The 18,383-nt window shown below is 49.4% G+C and overlaps 8 protein-coding genes across 8 annotated transcripts; 2 read left to right on the forward strand and 6 right to left on the reverse strand.

Moving 5' to 3' along the window:
- Positions 1–127: 127 nt before the first annotated feature.
- EURHEDRAFT_448709 (putative vacuolar morphogenesis protein AvaB) lies at positions 128–3,418 on the reverse strand (the record flags this gene model as incomplete). Its single annotated transcript, XM_040783757.1, has 4 exons — positions 128–182; positions 232–708; positions 761–869; positions 919–3,418. 4 exons carry the CDS (start codon positions 3,416–3,418, stop codon positions 128–130), a joined length of 3,141 nt encoding a protein of 1,046 aa, XP_040642394.1.
- A 713-nt stretch (positions 3,419–4,131) lies between these two features.
- EURHEDRAFT_448049 (bifunctional nucleoside/nucleotide kinase/histidine phosphatase family protein) lies at positions 4,132–5,952 on the reverse strand (the record flags this gene model as incomplete). The annotated part of the gene is made up of 3 exons (XM_040783715.1): positions 4,132–4,776; positions 4,837–5,496; positions 5,899–5,952. 3 exons carry the CDS (start codon positions 5,950–5,952, stop codon positions 4,132–4,134), a joined length of 1,359 nt encoding a protein of 452 aa, XP_040642395.1.
- Positions 5,953–6,798: 846 nt separating this feature from the next.
- Positions 6,799–8,682, reverse strand: EURHEDRAFT_409042 (RNA-binding protein). Its single transcript, XM_040780988.1, has 5 exons — positions 8,566–8,682; positions 8,395–8,488; positions 8,029–8,302; positions 7,618–7,971; positions 6,799–7,548 (listed from the first exon to the last, which is right to left on the reverse strand). The coding sequence occupies exons 2-5, from the start codon at positions 8,426–8,428 to the stop codon at positions 7,293–7,295; spliced, it is 918 nt and encodes a 305-aa protein (XP_040642396.1). The 5' UTR covers positions 8,429–8,488; positions 8,566–8,682; the 3' UTR covers positions 6,799–7,292.
- Positions 8,683–9,688: 1,006 nt separating this feature from the next.
- On the reverse strand, positions 9,689–11,332 carry EURHEDRAFT_399963 (uncharacterized protein; the record flags this gene model as incomplete). Its single annotated transcript, XM_040779969.1, has 2 exons — positions 9,689–10,091; positions 10,143–11,332. The coding sequence occupies 2 exons, from the start codon at positions 11,330–11,332 to the stop codon at positions 9,689–9,691; spliced, it is 1,593 nt and encodes a 530-aa protein (XP_040642397.1).
- Positions 11,333–12,573: 1,241 nt separating this feature from the next.
- On the reverse strand, positions 12,574–13,590 carry EURHEDRAFT_448034 (RING finger domain protein; the record flags this gene model as incomplete). Its single annotated transcript, XM_040783712.1, has 2 exons — positions 12,574–12,726; positions 12,775–13,590. 2 exons carry the CDS (start codon positions 13,588–13,590, stop codon positions 12,574–12,576), a joined length of 969 nt encoding a protein of 322 aa, XP_040642398.1.
- A 439-nt stretch (positions 13,591–14,029) lies between these two features.
- pre8 (proteasome core particle subunit alpha 2) lies at positions 14,030–15,111 on the forward strand (the record flags this gene model as incomplete). Its single annotated transcript, XM_040786105.1, has 5 exons — positions 14,030–14,073; positions 14,130–14,149; positions 14,204–14,254; positions 14,322–14,927; positions 14,993–15,111. The coding sequence occupies 5 exons, from the start codon at positions 14,030–14,032 to the stop codon at positions 15,109–15,111; spliced, it is 840 nt and encodes a 279-aa protein (XP_040642399.1).
- A 513-nt stretch (positions 15,112–15,624) lies between these two features.
- EURHEDRAFT_448781 (uncharacterized protein) lies at positions 15,625–16,614 on the forward strand (the record flags this gene model as incomplete). Its single annotated transcript, XM_040783761.1, has 1 exon — positions 15,625–16,614. One exon carries the CDS (start codon positions 15,625–15,627, stop codon positions 16,612–16,614), a length of 990 nt encoding a protein of 329 aa, XP_040642400.1.
- A 96-nt stretch (positions 16,615–16,710) lies between these two features.
- On the reverse strand, positions 16,711–18,144 carry EURHEDRAFT_374769 (uncharacterized protein; the record flags this gene model as incomplete). Its single annotated transcript, XM_040778680.1, has 5 exons — positions 16,711–16,992; positions 17,043–17,671; positions 17,719–17,771; positions 17,820–18,045; positions 18,102–18,144. 5 exons carry the CDS (start codon positions 18,142–18,144, stop codon positions 16,711–16,713), a joined length of 1,233 nt encoding a protein of 410 aa, XP_040642401.1.
- Between the last annotated feature and the right edge of the window lie 239 nt (positions 18,145–18,383).

An 18,383-nucleotide genomic window follows, 5' to 3' on the forward strand; every position in this document is an offset into this window, starting at 1 on the left:
CAGAAAAACATCCCGCCGCTCTGCCCGAACCTCATCACGGACAGAGGTCATAAGAGAAAGAAAAGAGATAAAACAGAAAAAATGCAACATATGTCCAAAACCAACAAATGCAAAATGCAGAGTATTGTCATGAGGTAGTCGTCGACAGTCGATTCGCACAACCGAGATGAACAACCGTGTTACTGTGATTCATTAGCGGGCATCTATGTGCATAATACAAGGAAGACTTACTCTGGAAACACATTAATCACACTTCCTCCAAGCCGCTTGTGGCATATTCCACAAATCCTCTCCTCCGTCACAGTAACATGCCTCGACCTCGAAGACTTCGGGTCAATGCCCTCGCCGACCAGCAATTGCGCCTGCGCCTTGACGTTTTGGACTTTCTGCAAGCTCGCCACAATCCTGCTTTCGTTGAACTTGGAATTGGCGGCTCGCATACGGCCTTTGAAGTAGAACTCTAGTTCTTTGACCGGTAGTGATTTGGGGATGAGATCTAGGGCGGAACTGGGAGGGAGACGGGATCCGTGCTTTGCGAGTATCTCGAGCGCGGGTCCATATTGTGGTTTATTTCCATAGGGTGGGGCGAGATAGAGACCTAACAATGTCAGATGAATTGACGAGGGTTCCTCTTTTGCTTCGTCTTTTTCCCCATCGAGCGTAGCTTCTTTCGTGGCTATGTCCTCCTTGTGAACGTGGTTACAGTACCTGTAGTGGTCAACCGGCGATCCTGAAGATACCCATTGGCTGGATGACATACTCTTCTGCTTTGGCGTAGTCCTCAAGTTTAAACACGTAAATCTCCAAAGCCTGTTTATGTTGTCCCATCTTGCTAAACACAATGGCTCTCGCTTCGAAGAACTCAGGATCTAGCACAGTTAGCAAACCAAATATTGCATCCTTGGATGAATCGCCTACCATTCCGATCCAGCCGATCAAGCATCTTAGCCGGAGAATACTGCGAGCTCGATCTAAGCGTCTTCAAGAACCTGTTGTGCCATTCGGCACGGTCGTCGTCACCCGCAAATTCCCCTTTGTTCAGACGATCCAAATAATGAAGCAAGAGTTTGAAATGCAAGTCTGGCGTCGTATCATTCAGCTCCCCAATGATATGCTCGAGGTACTGAACAGCCAGGGCAATGTCAATCTTCTCAAGAAATTCCAGGACCTGATGTCGAGGCAACGTCTCTGCATTTTCAGTGTCCGCCACGAAAATCTCCATCCCCAGCTCAGGATCCTCTCGCACTGGCCACTCCGCAAACTCGAGAATGAGATCGATTTTCGCTGGAGGCAGGTTCTGCAGATATCCGACTAATCTCTTAGGTCCATGCAGTTGCGGAACTGACTCGTCTTCTGTTTCTGCTTGGCCGAATTTCCGCAGGAGCTCGAGAGCTTGACGATGCATCCTTTTGCCGTAGAGGAAGTCAATAAGGTCGTTATAGCGGCCAGTTTCCTCTAGTCGTTCCATTACGACGTCTGGGTCGCAGAAGTTTGCGATGCGGAATAGCGAGCCAGCCAAGGAGGGCGTCGCGAACATGTGTGCCCGGAATAGAGTCGTGTCCACGAGCCTTGCCTTCTCCCGAAGTTTCTCGGCGAAAATTTCCTCTCGCTCATCTCGCGAGAAGTCGAGCAATTTCACGACGGAATCAGTGAACTCATCTTCCGCAGCGTTAGTTGGCGGATCCGGGACCTTGAGTGAGCCATCAGGGTTGAGGAATCGCTGAAACCTCCTCCGGACGTCAGCAAGGTACGCCTGGAGTTCGCGAACGGCGAGTTTGAGGTCTTTTCCTTCTAGACGCTTGTCTTCCTCGACAGGCTTGCTACGGATGCTACCCGCGTCATCGAAGCCGTCAGTTCTTGTTCGGAGAATGGACCTCATGGATGGAGCGTGCGTCAGTCTGGTAGGGCTTGTAGCATCTTCGGAAGTCGCATTATTCTGGTTCTCCGGCTTGGGTGAGCCTTCCGATCCGCTATCCTCGGATTCCTCCTCTTCGACGATGATGGAGAGGTCGCCAGCAATCAACTTAGGATAGAGTCTAATAACAGTTTCTGGAGGAGCCGAAACTTCCGTGAAGAGGTCCATCGCTTGCCGATATTTCCTGACGTTGAACAGGCCCTCGGCCTTTTCGAGCTTTATTTGGCGTAGCCGGCCGGGTTTATCCTTTAGAAGTGCATCCTCAAGCATGGCAAGCAAACTGATTGCTTCGTCCAGGTACCCCTTCTCAACTAGAGTGTCGATCTGCGTATCGTAGCTCAGAGCTTCCATCCTCCAGATAACCCGATCACTAGCAATCAAAAACCCCTTTCCGGCATGGGCCAGGCTGATCGTAGGCTGGGGGATATGCATGAGATTGGCTGATGGCAACGAGACGGACTGAAGCAGCGACTGAGTTTCCGGATTCCTCACTTCCAGCACACCCTTGGACGCATCATGCAGCGCAAGTAGGAATGGATACGTGTATCCGATATCTGCTGGTGCATGGCTCCACGGTATTTGTCTTCGACCCAGCGAATTGCCATCTGCGTCGATGAAATGCGTGTTGATGTCCTTTGCCAGCAGTATCTGCCCTTCATTGAGTCTCGTAGAGAGAGGCTTCGGACCCATCCCACTCATCCCAATGTAACTCATACTAGCAGCCCCAACACCAGCTAACCGCCCAGTCTCCTGACCACCCAGACCTCCAATACTCCCCGGCCCAACAAGCTCTGTGACCGATGAACTCTCAAGGTCCACCATAACGAAATTCGATCCAAGACCAGCTACCAGCTTCGTCCCAGATATCCAAGTAAGTGTTTTAATCCCACTAACCAGAACCATCTCCGCTGTATCTTTCTCCGGCTCCATATCCCGCCATGTCCACAGCAGTATCTTCCTCTTGACAGCGACCGCAACCCGAGACACGATCGATGGCACGCCAGTCTCGGGATCATTCACGATATTCGAGGTAATGGCAAACGTTGTCGCGCCTTTCGTCTTGGTGAGCTGCTCGTGCAATTCGTACGTCTGCAGGTCGTGGATCGACACGTAGCCGCCCGATAACGAGACGAGCAGCTTGGCCTCCTTGATCAGGGCCAGTTGCTCGATTTTGTACCGGGAGAACTTCTCAATTTCGCGTAGGAGGTCGGTTGGTTTCGTCTTTGGTATCGTAGCCCGAGGTGAACTTGCTGTTGCGGGCCTAACTCCATCATCGCCCTTCTTGACCGTATCTCCTTCGCCTCCTTCGTGGTGTTGGACCCCGCCGTTGGTGTTGGCGGTACCCTCCTCATCGTAAGAAACTTCGTTTATGCGGTATATTCGTAGATTGCCATTGTTCAGCCCCACGAGGAGTCGATCGCCGTATGCGAGGACCGATTCGATTCTGGACTTGTCCCGCTGCTTGAGCTCGACGAGAGGCCGAGCCGTGAAAGCAGACAACATACTGTGCCAATGCACCTCGGTTATTCTCACGCCTGTTCACCCGTTCCAGGCACAAGATACAATCATGTCCAGCAAGAATATCAAAGCCGAAACGCTCAGCTATTCGTGCTGCCGTCTGCTGCTTGTAGTTGTTCCCGATCGGCGGACGCTGGTTATCGCGGTGTTAGTCAGGTTTTAGTCAGCTGGTTTATCGATAGGGGCTATGAGATCATAGGCAAGCAAAGGGACTACAGTTTACCACCGGTACTATTGCAGAGAAATCAATATGAAAGTAATATTATGCAATGTAAGTGCTACTATGATATTTACTTATGTATGCTTTTTGAGAATAGACATTTTCGAAGGGGACACGCCACCAAACTCAGAAAAACGTATTTTCCAAACGCCTCGGTTTTCATTCAATGCCGAAGTAGTTGATGGACAGGAGGTAAAGAGTGGTTATTCACGGGACGGGAGAGGGCAGGTAGCGTAATATAAGAGGTAAAGGATGTTGATCGATTATAAAAACCCGGAGTATAGTCAAGTTGAAATGAGGTAGGGTATGCCGTAGATGGATGGAGATACCCAAAAGGGCATTTATGCAACGTATTTTGACGAATAGAACGACACTCGGAAATGAAATAACTGACAAGGCACAGCCTGCAAGTGTAAGGTCGAGTCACATGTAATTACACAGCGCATCGGGTTGAATGTATGTTCGAATAGCCACTCCATCATTTCTGGGGATCCGACGGGAACTCCTGGTGGTGTGCAGAAGTACCCTTGCCACGCCAGGTGGATACTGCCGGAATATCGGCCTTGAAGCGTTGCTCTTCCGTTCCGTACGCACGAGGAGTGAGCTTGATCAACGTATGAAGAGGAACTTCCATCCACGGGCTTTGCTCTTGAGGGGTATTGAGGAAGTAGGCATAGATGCAACGTAGCACAGCTTGATGAGTGACGATGATGACGTTCTCACTGCGCTCCAGCTCCATGATAATGGGCTCCAGACGAATAACTACATCACGGTAAGACTCTCCGCCTCGGTAACGGTAGTTATACTTGTCTTCGTCACGTGCCGCGAAGTCCTCGGGATATTGGTCGGCAATATCCTTGTAGGTCAGGCCATCGCAAACACCAGAGTCAAGCTCGTCAAGTGCCTTCCATTCCAGTTTCCCAAAGCCCGGCTGACCTACCAGATGACGAGCAGTCTGGATCGTACGCTTCAAGGTCGAAGTCCAAATGACAATCTTCGTATTGGGCGGATATCCAGATTTTCGCATGAGTTCAGGGAGAGCTTTGGCGTAAGCCTCGCCCCGCTCAGAAATGCTGGAATCACCGCCGATTTTTCCAACCAGGTTGTACTCCGATTCTCCGTGCTGGGATCGAGATTAGCATATGCTTTGGCTTTCTTTCGCTTCTTTTGAGTAATCACTTACACGAGAGAGCCAGATCGAACGTGGTTTGATATGAAGGTTTTGGATATAGTAGACCAACCGACTCGACAAATAGTCCTTGATCTGATTGATGATAACGGTGGAGCCGACATTGATGAGCTTGACATAGGTGTAATGCTTCTCGTTCTCGTCGATGGTTTCATAAACCTGCTCGTAGTTCCGGATACGAGTGCGGAAATCGAGCGCAGCCATCTCGGGATCCTGACCCTTGTAATCCGGAGAGGTGGTTTTGACTTCGAGGATGTTGTTCATAATGACCTCCTCATCGTCACATGTCGACTCGACGAACAAGGTTTCAACATTTTCCTTCTCGCAGGATTCATAAATCCACTGGCGTCGTTCCCTGGTCGAATTGGTGGCATCGAGGATGGCAACGACACCTTGACCTTTTCGGAACCAGGCAAGCATGTCGGATACTGCAGCCTCAGCGGCAGCTCGCCTCATTTTCTCCCCTTCCTCATTGTGAGGTTCGAAGAACTTGGCCGATGGCTGCGGCGTGTTATGCCGACGATAACTGCCGACGTTGAACACACGAGCGGGAATACCAACCCAGGCGAGATACCGCATCGCCTTTCCGGCTATGAGACTCTTGCCTCTGGCCGGAAGGCCAACCATGACAACACAGATTTTTGTGTCATCTGACTGTAAAATTCTCGATGGTGAGCATCCTTTCGACAACATTTCCAGAAAGCTTCCTTTTAGGCTGTAAAACAGAAAAATAATGAACTGATACGGGGAAATCCATGCCCAACATCTTTGTCACTGCTTTATCAAGGCTGGGCGTTCCGACAATCGGATGCCGGAATCGAAGATCCCTCCTCGATCACGAGAAACATGGGGAATGATTGGATCCCACTCGAAGTGACAGCAATTTGTGCAAGGAAACAAATGACATGACATGCCCGATCATAAAGCCGTAAATCTAGCTCGCGACGGGACGGGAGACAACATAGTAAAAACCAAAAAAAAAAAAAAAAAAAAAAAAAAAAAAAAAAAAAAAAAAAGAAAGAAAGAAAGAAAAAAAGAAAGGAAAGGAGAACTTACGCTGGCGAAATAACTCTTGTGCCCTCGCTCACCGCGATTGCTGCTGAATGACATGGTGAACTATTTTGTTGAGCCTCTTTCTTGACTTCGGGTAATGATGGGAGAGTCGAGACTTCGGGGATGGGTTTACCGATCGCGCAGGAAGCCGAGAATAGGAGAAGATCGGGAAGGGTATTAGCAGGAATAATTATGCACCTCTTTATTTATTTTTATTTTTTTTGGGCGATGCTTCAGCGACTCAAAACTATTGAGCGTAGTCGAATGCTCCACCGGACGGACGAGACAGATCCGGCTGCCTCAAACTAGCAACTTTGAGAGAGTCTTCAGCTGGTGTACTCTGTAGAGGAAGAAATGACAAGATAATTCAGGGATTATTCTAGCAAAGGACTAGGCCCCGGTGGTGGATGCGGTGAGGACGAAGAAGGAGAAAGGACAGCACAGACGTCATGCCGTGGGAAAGCACGACCCGGACAAGAGACAATGGTTGGGATATAAAGAGGATAGAGGGGTAGGAAGAGAAGAACAGAAATGAAGAAAAGGAACAAAGACAAGAAAGAAAGAATCCAACCAAAATAGACAACTGCAGACAAAGCAGTGAATAATTCACATCAAATCGGATGATGCCCAAGATCGCTGGAAGGTCCACGTGATTTTCCCTTTTCGTTCGGGTAAAATCGAGCCCGTGGAGATGGAGATGCTGAATATTCAACCCCGGACTCAACCAAGAGAAACCCCTCATTTACTGATTTTTAGACGTAAAAGGCCGAGAACTTCTTGTCTTCGGGGGTTTACACGGTACCAGTCTGCCCGGATTGATCATCGGAATGGTGCCGATTGGACCAGGGTCCTTGGTTTACGGAGGAATGGATGGACTCTCGGTATATCCACTGGACAAAAGGAGGGGAAGATTACTACTAAGAATGCTCGGTTCGGAACTGACATGTATGAATCTGCATGCAAGATTATCCTGTTCGCTAATGATCATCACGCTTTTTTGAGTATGGTAAACGTTAAAATATGCCCAATTTCCAAAACTCCCAACCTGTCGTTACCTTCCTCCAATGCTGTTGCTTGAAACCAATGAAATCGAGCAGAGGTGATGCTCCAACCGGCATCTGGGTTTCGCTGGATCAAGGCCACAGGTACCTGCAGCATCATGCATGACAGGCATGAACAAAACGTCAGACCTGGTATTAACGAAGCACAGCAGCCGCCTTTCCCCACGATTTCGTCTCGCTATTGACACGAAGATCAGATTGCGATGTAGTCCTTTTGCAGCAACACACAGGAATGCCATCCTGTTGGGAAAGCAACGACCCAAAACTTTTTTTGCTTTTGCGTTTATCCCATCAAAACCGGTGGTAGGCGTAAAATCGGTAATCACTCAAGGTATTTTATACAGAAACTTCGTCGGCAGCAGCGATCTCAGTCGTCTCGGTAGAAGGCATCTTGCTTCTCTCGTCCCTCCATGTCTCTCCCCGGGCTCGTTGGACCCTAAGGTTGGCGCCCCAGGGACCCTCCTTGCCATTCATAGTGTTCATGGCCTCCTGAGCCTCTTCGACAGTGCTGAAGTCGACAAAAAGGTAGTAGTGGTCACCGGGTTCGAATCTCTTGGAGGGGTGAGGAGTAAACAGCTTGCTGACATTCTCACTAAAGGAAGAAACCAGGGTTAGTATCTCAAAGGATCTTCCGTGCGACATAGAAAGGGGATATACGTACACCTCGTAATCTTTGAAGAAGTTGTTGATGTTGATGCTGAGAGCTTCGTGGTCGGTCAATTTGGGCAGACCGCCAACGTACAGACGACGGCTCGAGTCACTGTTCACCTTGGCGAAAGTAGGAGTGTCATTTCGCCTCCAGCGGTCGACGGAAAATAGTGGACCCTTCTCTCCATCCATGCGCTGTTGCTGAGATTTCACCACACCGGGCTTAATCTTGACAGGGCGACCAAGCATGTCATGGCCGTCCAATTCGACCATTGCCCGATCAGCGAGGTCCTTTGTCGGCAGGTCAACGAAGCAGTAGGAGGGGTTTCGGCCCGTGAAAGGATCGATCGCAATGTCGATACGCTCGCTATGAAATACTCAGTCTGGGATCATTCATAAGACCAGAACACGTCAAGGTTCATACATGGAGAATTCCGCCGCTGTAAACAGGGCTTCCACATCTTCAGACTTGGCAGTATAAGGCATGTTGCCGACATAAAGACGTCGGCCCTCGGAGATAGCATGGGGAACGTGTGGGCTTGGTCTGCTGAAAGCCAGTCTGGAGGTGCTTGTCCTGGGCTTGGGAGAACCCTGACCCTCCACATTGGGGCTTTCTTCTCCCTTCATACGCCAGTTGGGGGAGTTGAAAGCACGACCGTTCGTTCTCACACCATTCTGGAAGGGTGATCTCCCGGGAGCTAACGACGCATCAGCAACTCATGCAACTTTAGGTTTATATTGGAATCAGCCCCAGATGAGCAACCCCAATGGTATTATTCGTCCTACACACTTTCTTGCTGCGGGATTTCAGGAGCGTCAACCATTTTGTCTGTTGAATTATCCAAAACTCGAATAGAAACAGCGACGAGTACAAGGTATCCGGTCTGCAAACAAGAAGCGGCGCAAAGTCAGCATCGACGTATATCTGCGGGGGAAGAGAAAATGTAAACAGGCTGCTTACCTAGACAACGGATACTAAGGGGTATCAAAAGAAGAATAGCAGAGTGAACCTTTCAAAAAAAGAACTAACAAAAAATATTCGACAGAAAACAAATCAAATCAACGCAGATACAGTTCCTTCGCCGACAATTCCAGAAAAAATGCCGCCGAAAATCTACATTTTTTAGGCGGTGAGGATCGTCTCTGCAAATCATGCAAACTTCCGTCACGCTATTCCTGTTCCTGTACGGAGTCTGGTTGGTCCGTTAGCGATGTTTTCTGCCTGCTCACCGCCTGGCGTCACTCGACTTTTCTTCGCGGAATTTTTCTTCCCTTCAGAATCTGCTCCAACATGTCTTTACCAGGTTGAATTGGGGTTTCTGGATAAGACCCGTTCAGTTCCAGGGGTCAATGGCTTCCAAGTCCTGATTCGACGTTGCTTTCTTTCCGACAGTGACCGCCAGACTCTGCCTGCTTGACAAGAAACGAAATGCTGTTATGCTAGCTGGCTAGCATGATGACCATCTCGATATCTACAGCACGCTGCTCTACTAATACTCATGGTGAGTCTTTCCCTTACATCCCCTTTCCCCTATCACCCTTCACTTCTATGATGAAGCATGATTTCACACAGACCTGTTCCAATTTTATAATGAGGACACACAATCAGTCCAACTGCTATCTGAGAAAATTTTCATACTTTGCCTGCTCGACCATCTTTTCGTGTTCATATGAGCTAACGTTTACAAGATTTCTAATCTCGTTTTGCGTCGTTCGATGTTAAGTCTTCTAGAGTTATTGAAGTTGAATTATTATGTTCGATGAATCTGGCATGATAGTCCGTAGTGTGAGCTTATACGTTTACGTTGAGCCCTAGGCGGTGTAGCTGTGCTTTGTCCTCCCGTTCTCTCCAATTTACACGGTGCTGTTCTAAAGCAGTGCTCCAAGATATAAAGACCTGGGGTTTGAATAAAGAAAGAAGCATTGTCCCATGGTTCCATTAAGTAGAGAGCCTTCACTGATTAAATTACATGACATTTCTAAAGATAAATCCACATCCCATAAACAAATCATCCATCATCGATCATATCTCATAACTAGTTTTTAATATTCCCTCCGTAAATGACCAACCCAAACAAAGAGAATCAAGGATAAAAGCTATCCTCCGGCCTTAGAATCGAAACATTGGCCTCCGTGTACCGCTCAAATCCCTCATCTAGCTGCGCCCTAATACACCGCTCCCTCTCGCTACCACGAATAGGATGCAGATACTGCTCGATCTGCTCGATGAGAGGATCCAAGTATTCGATTCCAATACCCTCCATGAGATTCAAGTAGCGGTCATAGCCCTCGATGACGCGGCAGAGTATATCCCACAGGGCGACGAGGATGCGGGTGACTTCGTTGCGTTCGATGTCGACGATGTCCTCCAGAAGCAACTGACGGTTGCGGGTGTTGAGGAAGGAGGTGTAGACGAAGTTGTCGTATAGGTCGAGGAAGGTGGTTAGGAGGGTCTTCTCGATGGGGGTTACTTTGCGGAGCTGGCTTCTGCACGGCGTTAGTGCCTCTCTTGGGGTGTATGGGTGGAGAAGGTCTTACCCTAAGATCACATGGAGCATGCGACGATAACGAATGAAGAAGTTAACTCCCATGTCCCTCGAAACCTCGCCCAGGATGTAGTGCACGTGAGAACCGACGTCAAGCAGTTCAACCAAACGAGCGTCGACGACGGCCAGATAGCGCGTAATCACAGAAGCAATCATCTTGATGTCGTAGGTAGCTCCAGCAGACATGAAGTGCAACGGAGAACTGTCTTTATTGCGGAATAGGATCTCCCCCATACGGATGATCAAGTAAGAGAAATCATGAAAGACGCCTCGAGGGCCATCGCCAAGACACTGACTGCAGAGGAGACGTCTCATGTCATCGACGACGCGCATTTTGTCGGACTCTTCGCGGGAAGCATACATCCCAGAGGGTGGAGAAGCGTTTGAGGCTGGCTCGTTAGGGACTTGCGCTTCATAGATGCCGCTTGGAACCTGCTTGACGGTACTCTGCTCCTCAGCTTCGTCTTCTTCGATCGGCGCAAGTAGAGGGCGATGTTCGTCTTCGTCATCACTGCTGGAGAAGCTCGGATTGGCTATACAAGGATCAACCTCTCTGAAGCGGATTACTTCCTCGACGACCTTGGAGATGGCGTATTTGTAGGCCTGTTCGTGCTGGACGAAGTCGACGGGCGGGTACAACTCGCAAGTCTCGTCATAATCAGGGAACGGCTCAGTCTTGGGCTCAGAAGACTGAACAGTGGACTCAACAGGAGTCTCGATAGAAGATTGGATAGAGCTGACAGAATCAGTTTGGTCATTGCCTTCCTCCTCGTCGGTGAGCTGGCAGCTACCTTCGCGATTTTCAACAGCTTTATCGGAACCATAGTCGCTCTCTTCGTCATAGTCTTCGTCGTAGTTATCATCGTTCTCCTGCACGGCTTGAGCCTCACAAAGCGCGAGACCCTCCAACGTACTCGCCAGCAAGCCAGCAAGCGACTGGCGATACTCTCCCAGCCTCTGCGGATCAATGCTCAGGGGCACGGGCTGAATAGGCGAGCAAGGACGAGGAGGGGTCAGTGCCGCCTCTTGCCTAGCGTAGCTAAACACGCGAAAAGCAGCATCCGCGACAAGGCTCTCAGGAAACAGGTCTTCGTAGGTGGGAACGCGAAGTGGACTTTCAGTTGTGTGGGAGGAGCCAGTGTTAGTGCCAGCAGAGCTGGACTCGAGCATATCTTGATCCATCTTACCTCTTCGAGTAATGGATGGACGGGTAAACTTACTTAACGGTGGAGATTGCACAAAGTTTGAGTAAGATGAAGGATGATTAGATAGGAGAGAAAGAAGAAGGTATAGATACCACAGAGAAAGGGAAAAGCATGAGAAAAATCACATCTAAATGAGGGGTTCTCATTCACTGCTGTGAGTATGAGTTTGCAATCCATTTTAAAATGCTCCTTGATTTACATTTACTGTCACAAACAGTCCTATTTTCCTGGGTGATTATGCAGACATAGTAATTTCTTTAATGGTAAATCTCTTTTCTACTTCAAGTCCTTAGCTATCTCTTTGAAACAGTGGTTCCAGTGACAAGCCCTAATCTGGTATGGAGCGCGCCGCGAAACCGCAGGTTACGTTTAGTTTCTACTAGAATGAGGATCGTGTGGAATTGCAATAGTAAACGGCGATGAATACTCTTTCCACTTCCCTTTCCCTTTTTCTATTTTGGCCTTAAGACCGCAGGCTAGCCCTAAATCGAGGCGCACACTGAACAATCAACGATAGATTGAGCGATGAACATTACGCTAGAACGGATATACGAAAGAGGGATGCTTCTTATGGTTGGTTGGTTACGGAAGATGTCTTTTTGTCCGTTGAATTGCACGTAGTGGTCGAATTCGTCGAAAGCCATCTCGTCCGTGGACAGCAAGGCTGTCGATTGCGAGCGAGGAACCATGGAGATGCCATCGCCAGATTGTTGAAAGAGCTTTGGGGCAGAAAAGCAGACTGTAAGATACATGGATACAATTTAAAAGAGCGAGGGCATTGACATACGGAAGCAGATGGTATTCTGTCATACATCAGTCGCGACTAATTTGGGCCACGCTACAATCCTAGGATTTACCAGTGAAAAGGATAGTTCAATAACCAAGGATACATATGTATTCGACTAACGATTAATTAAACTACTATAACGCGACTGTACCGTGACTCAATCCGAGAAACGCTCACTGAAGGAGCGCTCCATACCGATCGAAAAAACCACGGCGAGTCCTCCCCCTTAGAGCACGCTAGGTAAAGGAGACCGAACGAAAGGAAGAACAAAACGTTCAGCCAGCCGACCGACTCCCAAGCAATGCTCAAGGTATGAAGGACCTGTTTATCTTCGCAAATTGACTAATTGGCACGCCATTGAATGAATCGTGACAACTTAAAGTAGTGCGATGGTCAATATGGAACAAGAAACATACAAAAGATAAGCGCTCCTAGCTATCCTTTTTGGATGGTCCTTGGGTGTCGCTAGACGAGGGAGCCTGTTCGTCCTCGTCCTCATCATCAGGTAACGGGACGTCCATGACGCGTTCCCCTGCCTTTTCCAAAGTCCTTCGGCTCCAGCTTCTTACACCCTTATAAACAGCCTACGATTTGTTAGTGACAGAAAAGGCACAAGGCGTGAGCTAGCTTACCGCAAGGAAAGTCAGAACACCAAGCGCAATCATAATCCAGCTTATGGAAGCCGCTCGATTCCTGCCGGAGTTTCTTCCGTTGAGAGTCGAGCTGCGTACCCATATCTGCCATGATAATGACCCCAGGAGTGTCTTGATTAAAGACAGGACCCCCAATGACGTAAACCCCTTCGCAAAGTGTTCTATCCAAGTGTAACTTGGAGCATCTTGCCTAGCATCACTGCCAAGGCTGGACTCCCAATATTCGACATGATATATGGTGTCCACGGGATCCACGTAAAGGTTGATGATTGGGTCAGCAACGAAACCAAGCAAGAAGACAGTGAGCACTAAAATTCCCAAGGTCAATGTAATTTGGGTCATGGCGCTACTGATCCAACGCGACCACCTCAGACGTTCCAAACGATACTGGAACCCACAAGTCGGGCACTGCCAGTAGTTCCTCTTAGCGTAGCCCGGGTCTGCGTGCCGCCACGATTGAAGACAACCCTCATGAACATATCGCGAGGACCCCTTGCATCTGCAGGGTCGAAGAAGCCGACCAGATTCCGGATCGGAGGACTCATATACCACCCGCGGCTTAGGCTGAAGGAATCCCGGCAGGTTCTCAGAGGGGGGATGAAAGGTCGGGTAGACGGTCTCCAAGCAGATGCGGCATTCACGGGGTCCGTAGTGCTTTCTAAAACTGTCCGGGTTCGCAGTATCGCTTGTCTCTGCGGGGTCGGGGGGAGGATCAGAAGTCCGAGGGCTTTCTGAGCTCGAGGGAGCAGAGGAGCTTGACGGCCACTGCCAGCGTGGCTCACTTTGCAAGTCCATTTTGTGCCTGCACGGTCAAGTAATTATAATGTCACAACATAGCAAGTCAGGATTGAGCACAGGTCGGTCATTGAGCTCTAGCAGCTGTTTTCAAACAGTCACCGAGCACGGAGGGAAGCGAAGAAAGTGAACTGAAGCTGGGAAAATTTCATGGTGGAAGTGGAGAGACGAGAATGGAACTGCGCTAATTTGCTTAGTCAGGAGCAGGGACGAGTAGCCGCTCGCCTATCGTGGCTATCGTGGCTCACCGCCCCAGGCGCGGCTTGGCACCACCTTACCTAACCAGAGGTACTGCGTCAACGCCCGGTCGCCAGTGCCAGAGCGCAGCTTCACTCCAAACTCCCTCAGGCCTCATCTCTATTTGTGTTGGTTGTTCTTACTGAACTTCTTTTTTATTTCTTATCACGTATTAAGCTAGTGGAGGCCGTGAGTTGTCTCGATGGCGGACCGTTACTCGTTCTCGTTGACCACCTTCTCGCCCAGGTAAGATGAGCTCCCGGATCATCTGGAGGTGGGCATCTGCTAACGATACTTTGCAGCGGGAAGCTGGTGCAGATTGGTAATTCACCGTTTGTGTTGTCGTCATTGTAATACAGCTGCTCATTGTGTCCAGAATATGCCTTGAACGCCGTCAACCAGGGTGTCACTGCTATCGGAATCAAAGGTATTATAACATTTAGCTCATCGGGAGAGCTTGAGATAGCTAACATCAGTGCGTTGGGTTTTCACAGCAACGAACGGAATTGTGCTTGCTACCGAAAAGAAGTCATCATCGCCGCTCATTGATCCTCCTTCCCTCTCCAAGATTTCCTTGATCACACCGGACATTGGCATGGTCTATGCGGGAATGGGTCCCGACTACCGTGTTCTTGTTGATAAGGCACGGAAGGTTTCCCACACTGCTTACAAGCGGATCTACAACGAATACCCCCCGACTCGGATTCTCGTGCAAGATGTCGCCCGTGTCGTGCAAGAAGCAACACAGTCTGGTGGTGTCAGGCCATACGGTGTTAGCTTGTTGATTGCAGGATGGGATGAGGGTGTTGAGCCCAACACAGGAGAGGCTCAGCGGGGTGACGATGAAGATGATGTCAAGAAGGCGACTGGCCAGACCGGGGGTATTCTCAAGGGCGGCCCAAGCTTGTATCAGGTTGACCCCAGCGGTAGTTACTATCCCTGGAAGGCGACGGCCATTGGCAAGCACGCAACCAGCGCAAAAACATTCCTTGAGAAGCGGTACACCGAAGAGCTGGAGCTTGAAGACGCCATTCATATTGCTCTGCTGACTCTGAAGGAGAGCATTGAGGGTGAAATGAACGGTGACACAATAGAGCTCGGTAAGTTGCACCTAATGTACAGTGCGTTCGTGTTTCAAGCCACGTGCTAACCTTGTTTTTCTCAGGCATTGTTGGTGACCCTGCCGATAGCCTGCTGGGCTACGAAGGTGTTGAGGGGGCCCGGGGACCGCGGTTTAGGAAGTTGACGAAGGAGCAGATTGAGGATTATCTCAGCCATCTATGATTGATGATGCCTATTGTTGTGCCTTGTAGTATAAATAGACCATTGTTGAGTCTGGCAAGGTTCCACCAAGTAATCAACTGCGATGAATGACCATAGCAGTGCGACTTGACTTAGGGCGGGTTTGACATTCACCACAGAATGAAATGACGCTTGGTCTGAATGATAATGATTATTGCAGTCTTTTGTTGTAAATTCAATATGTACATCTTTTTGGCTGGAACATGTCAGGTCCAATGGTCTCATCCCGGGCCGCATCTTATTCTGGCCTGAGTGTGACAGCTCACAGGCCAAACATGCCGATTTGAAACAGATCAGGTGCTGATCTTATTTACTTTTTCTCCTTGATCTCGACAAATGTCACCTGTTGTGTGATTGTATCACCATTCTTTTAAACATGAAAAGCATCTGTTGACCTCCTTCGCCCTTTGCCCCTTTGCCCATCAATATTTACAAAATATGCCCCTGCCTACTCTTTCTTCTTGACAGGATAGTACCTTGAAAGCACCACTGGCAATGACCCCCCCAAACCCCATCAATGAAATAACCGGCTCCCTCTACCATTACGCCCCGGGATACAAAATCCTACTATCAACGTTCATCGCCATCTCTTGGTACAATGCCACCGAGCTCCTCATCCTCATCTTCTGCACCTTCCGCCGCTACCGCGGCCTCTACTTCTGGAGCCTGCTAGTCTCATCCTGTCTAGGGGTCACCCCATACTCACTGGGGTTTCTCTTCAAGTTCTTCTCCACGTACAGCCCATTCCTCGGCGTATCGCTACTGACGGTTGGATGGTGGTGCATGGTAACAGGGCAGTCGATGGTGCTGTATTCGCGGCTGCATCTGGTCGTCCGGGACGAACGGCTGCTGCGGAAAGTGCTGATTATGATCTGGGTGAATTTCGTGGTTCTGCATATCCCCACCACGGTGCTTACATATGGGTCGAATGCGCAGAATGTGCGGTCGGGAGAGTTTGTGCGAGGATATAATATCATGGAGAAGATTCAGATGACTGGGTTCACAGTGCAGGAGTTGATCATCTCGGGGATTTATATCTGGGAAACGATTCGGTTGCTGAAGTTGGGGTGGGATGAGAATAAACGGAGGATTATGCATCGGCTTGTTGGGATTAATGTTGTCATGCTGCTTTTGGATTTGATTCTTTTGGCGCTGGAGTATGCGAATCAGTATGCATTGCAGATCACACTCAAGGGCATGTTTTATAGTATCAAGTTGAAGCTTGAATTTGCTGTGTTGGGTAAGTTGGTTGATGTTGTTTGTGGTGAGCGGCTGCCTACGCAGTTGGTTTTTGAGGAGCCGGGGTTGCCGTTGAACCCGGTGGGCACTTCTGTTGCATCGTCCAGTCATCTGCTCGATGCTAGGCCGGTTCATACCCCGGAGTCGACGGCGCAAACGGTACGGCAGGGTGTGTCGAGTGGCAAGAATTCGAGCCTGGAGCAGATTTCTACCTGGGTAGAGAGGCAGCGGCAGAATGATTCATGAGCTGTATCATAGCGAACAGGATATCAAACTTCAGCGTACCAAAAAAAGGCGTTGATGTAATAACACAATAATCCAAAACAAACCAAAAGGAACAAGTTATTGTTTCTCTGATTGGAGCAGGGCAACATCGTCCTCGGCCCATCCATAGTCCTCATCGGAGTCATCTTCGTCATCCTCGCTGTCCGCGATTTCATCAACTTTTCGCTTTCTTTGGCTTGCTGGCTGGCCGGCCAGTTGACTAGGTTGACTAGGCGTTTGACTTGGTTCGCCGGGTTGGTTCGCCGGTTGACTTGCCGGCTGGGTTGGAAGCTCGCGTGATTCTGCTACCTGCGGGGTAGCACTGGGGGGTTGTTTCTTTTCTATCCCACGAAGGCCATCCTGCATCACAATCAGTTGGCTGCGGCAGCATATATCCGAAGAGAACTCACCAACTCAGTAACAAACGGAACAATGTTCTCCTCCAACCTCGACGCCAAAATTCTCCCTGACCGTTTCATAACCTCTGCGAAGCGTGCATTAACCAAAACAGGCAAATCCCCGTCCACCACAGCATAAAAATCGCGGTACAGCACAATTCTCGTAGAGATACAATTCTCCCATGCTCCACCCGACAACACAGGACAGAGCGTCGCACGCGGCTGACCCTTGATCTTAGTATGTGTCTGGTTAATAGCAAGCACCGCCAATCGGTGAGTAGTGGCTAATTTCATTAATTGGTTGGCTAGATCGCTTGCCACGTTCCAACGCCGGTTCATGAGCCATTGGATTTTTGATTTGTCGGTGATGTCTGATTGGGCAAAATGGGCTCGTAGTTCTGTTGGGTTGGGAAAGTAGGAGGGGAACGGGCCTGATATTGAGTCGATTACCAGGAGTGAGGTGCCGTCGGGGGGAAATGCTTTGGGTGGACGGAATAGTAATGCGAGGAGATGTGGGAGGGATTTGGTGCGGAAGTAAAGTAGGTTTTGGATCAGGTCTTCTAACTTGTCGCCTTCACGGGATTCCAAGGCCTGCCGGAGCATCTTCCTGACACGCGGTCTTGGTAGAGGAGACATGGTATCTGTAGTATGTTAACAGGGGAGCTAGACCAGTCATCGCACTGCATACCAATCCAGACCACTTTCCGTCCATCCAAAAGGGCATTGACAGCCGTATTCAATCTACAGTCATGTTAGATAACACTTCCATATCAGAAGGAGCAGACCTACGCCAACGACGTCTTCCCCACGCCAGGAGGCCCATACACCTCCGTAACCTGACCGCAGCATATCCCTTTGGGAGTATAAGTGTTCGACCCGAGAGCATCCTCCCTAGAAGGTGGGCAGAGGGCCCCATCGAGTCTCGATAAACCTGTTGAAATCGCGCTCGCAGTGGCAGACGCGCCGCCGGTCGACGCGTGTAGAGATTGCGATGCCGAAATGGGAATTACGCGATCTGCTGCTGTTATAATACATTCACGATGTTTTTTATTAGGTGGAATTGCGACTTACGAGTTTCCTCACTGGCAAGCCCCAAAATATCATGTTGGCTCATGATGGCAGACGACGTGACGACCGGTTGGGAGAGCTCAGATATTGTTCACGACTTCATTGCAGTCCCAGCAGCCTCATATTAGTTCTGCAACATCTGGTCAAGACCTTATGCTGCTGGCACCTCGCGTCGGTGCCTTCGTAGTTGTGAGAATAACGCGAAGCCGAGAGTCCCAAAAAGGAAATGCGGATCCTCCGATTCCGCTCCGAAGCTTTATGCATTAAATTGGCATTTTCTTCTTT

This window comes from Aspergillus ruber, assembly GCF_000600275.1.
Source record: "Aspergillus ruber CBS 135680 unplaced genomic scaffold scaffold00003, whole genome shotgun sequence".
NCBI lineage: Eukaryota > Fungi > Ascomycota > Eurotiomycetes > Eurotiales > Aspergillaceae > Aspergillus > Aspergillus ruber.

What these genes read in the sequence shown, in the direction of transcription:
- EURHEDRAFT_409042 (XM_040780988.1), bottom strand. Translation starts at nt 8,428, where the DNA reads ATGGTTGACGCTCCTGAAATCCCGCAGCAAGAAA. An exon ending in TGAAATCCCGCAGCAAGAAA is followed by an intron (nt 8,303 to 8,394) that starts GTGTGTAGGACG and finishes ATGCGTCGTTAG; the next exon opens with CTCCCGGGAGATCACCCTTC. An exon ending in ACAGCGGCGGAATTCTCCAT is followed by an intron (nt 7,972 to 8,028) that starts GTATGAACCTTG and finishes AGTATTTCATAG; the next exon opens with CGAGCGTATCGACATTGCGA.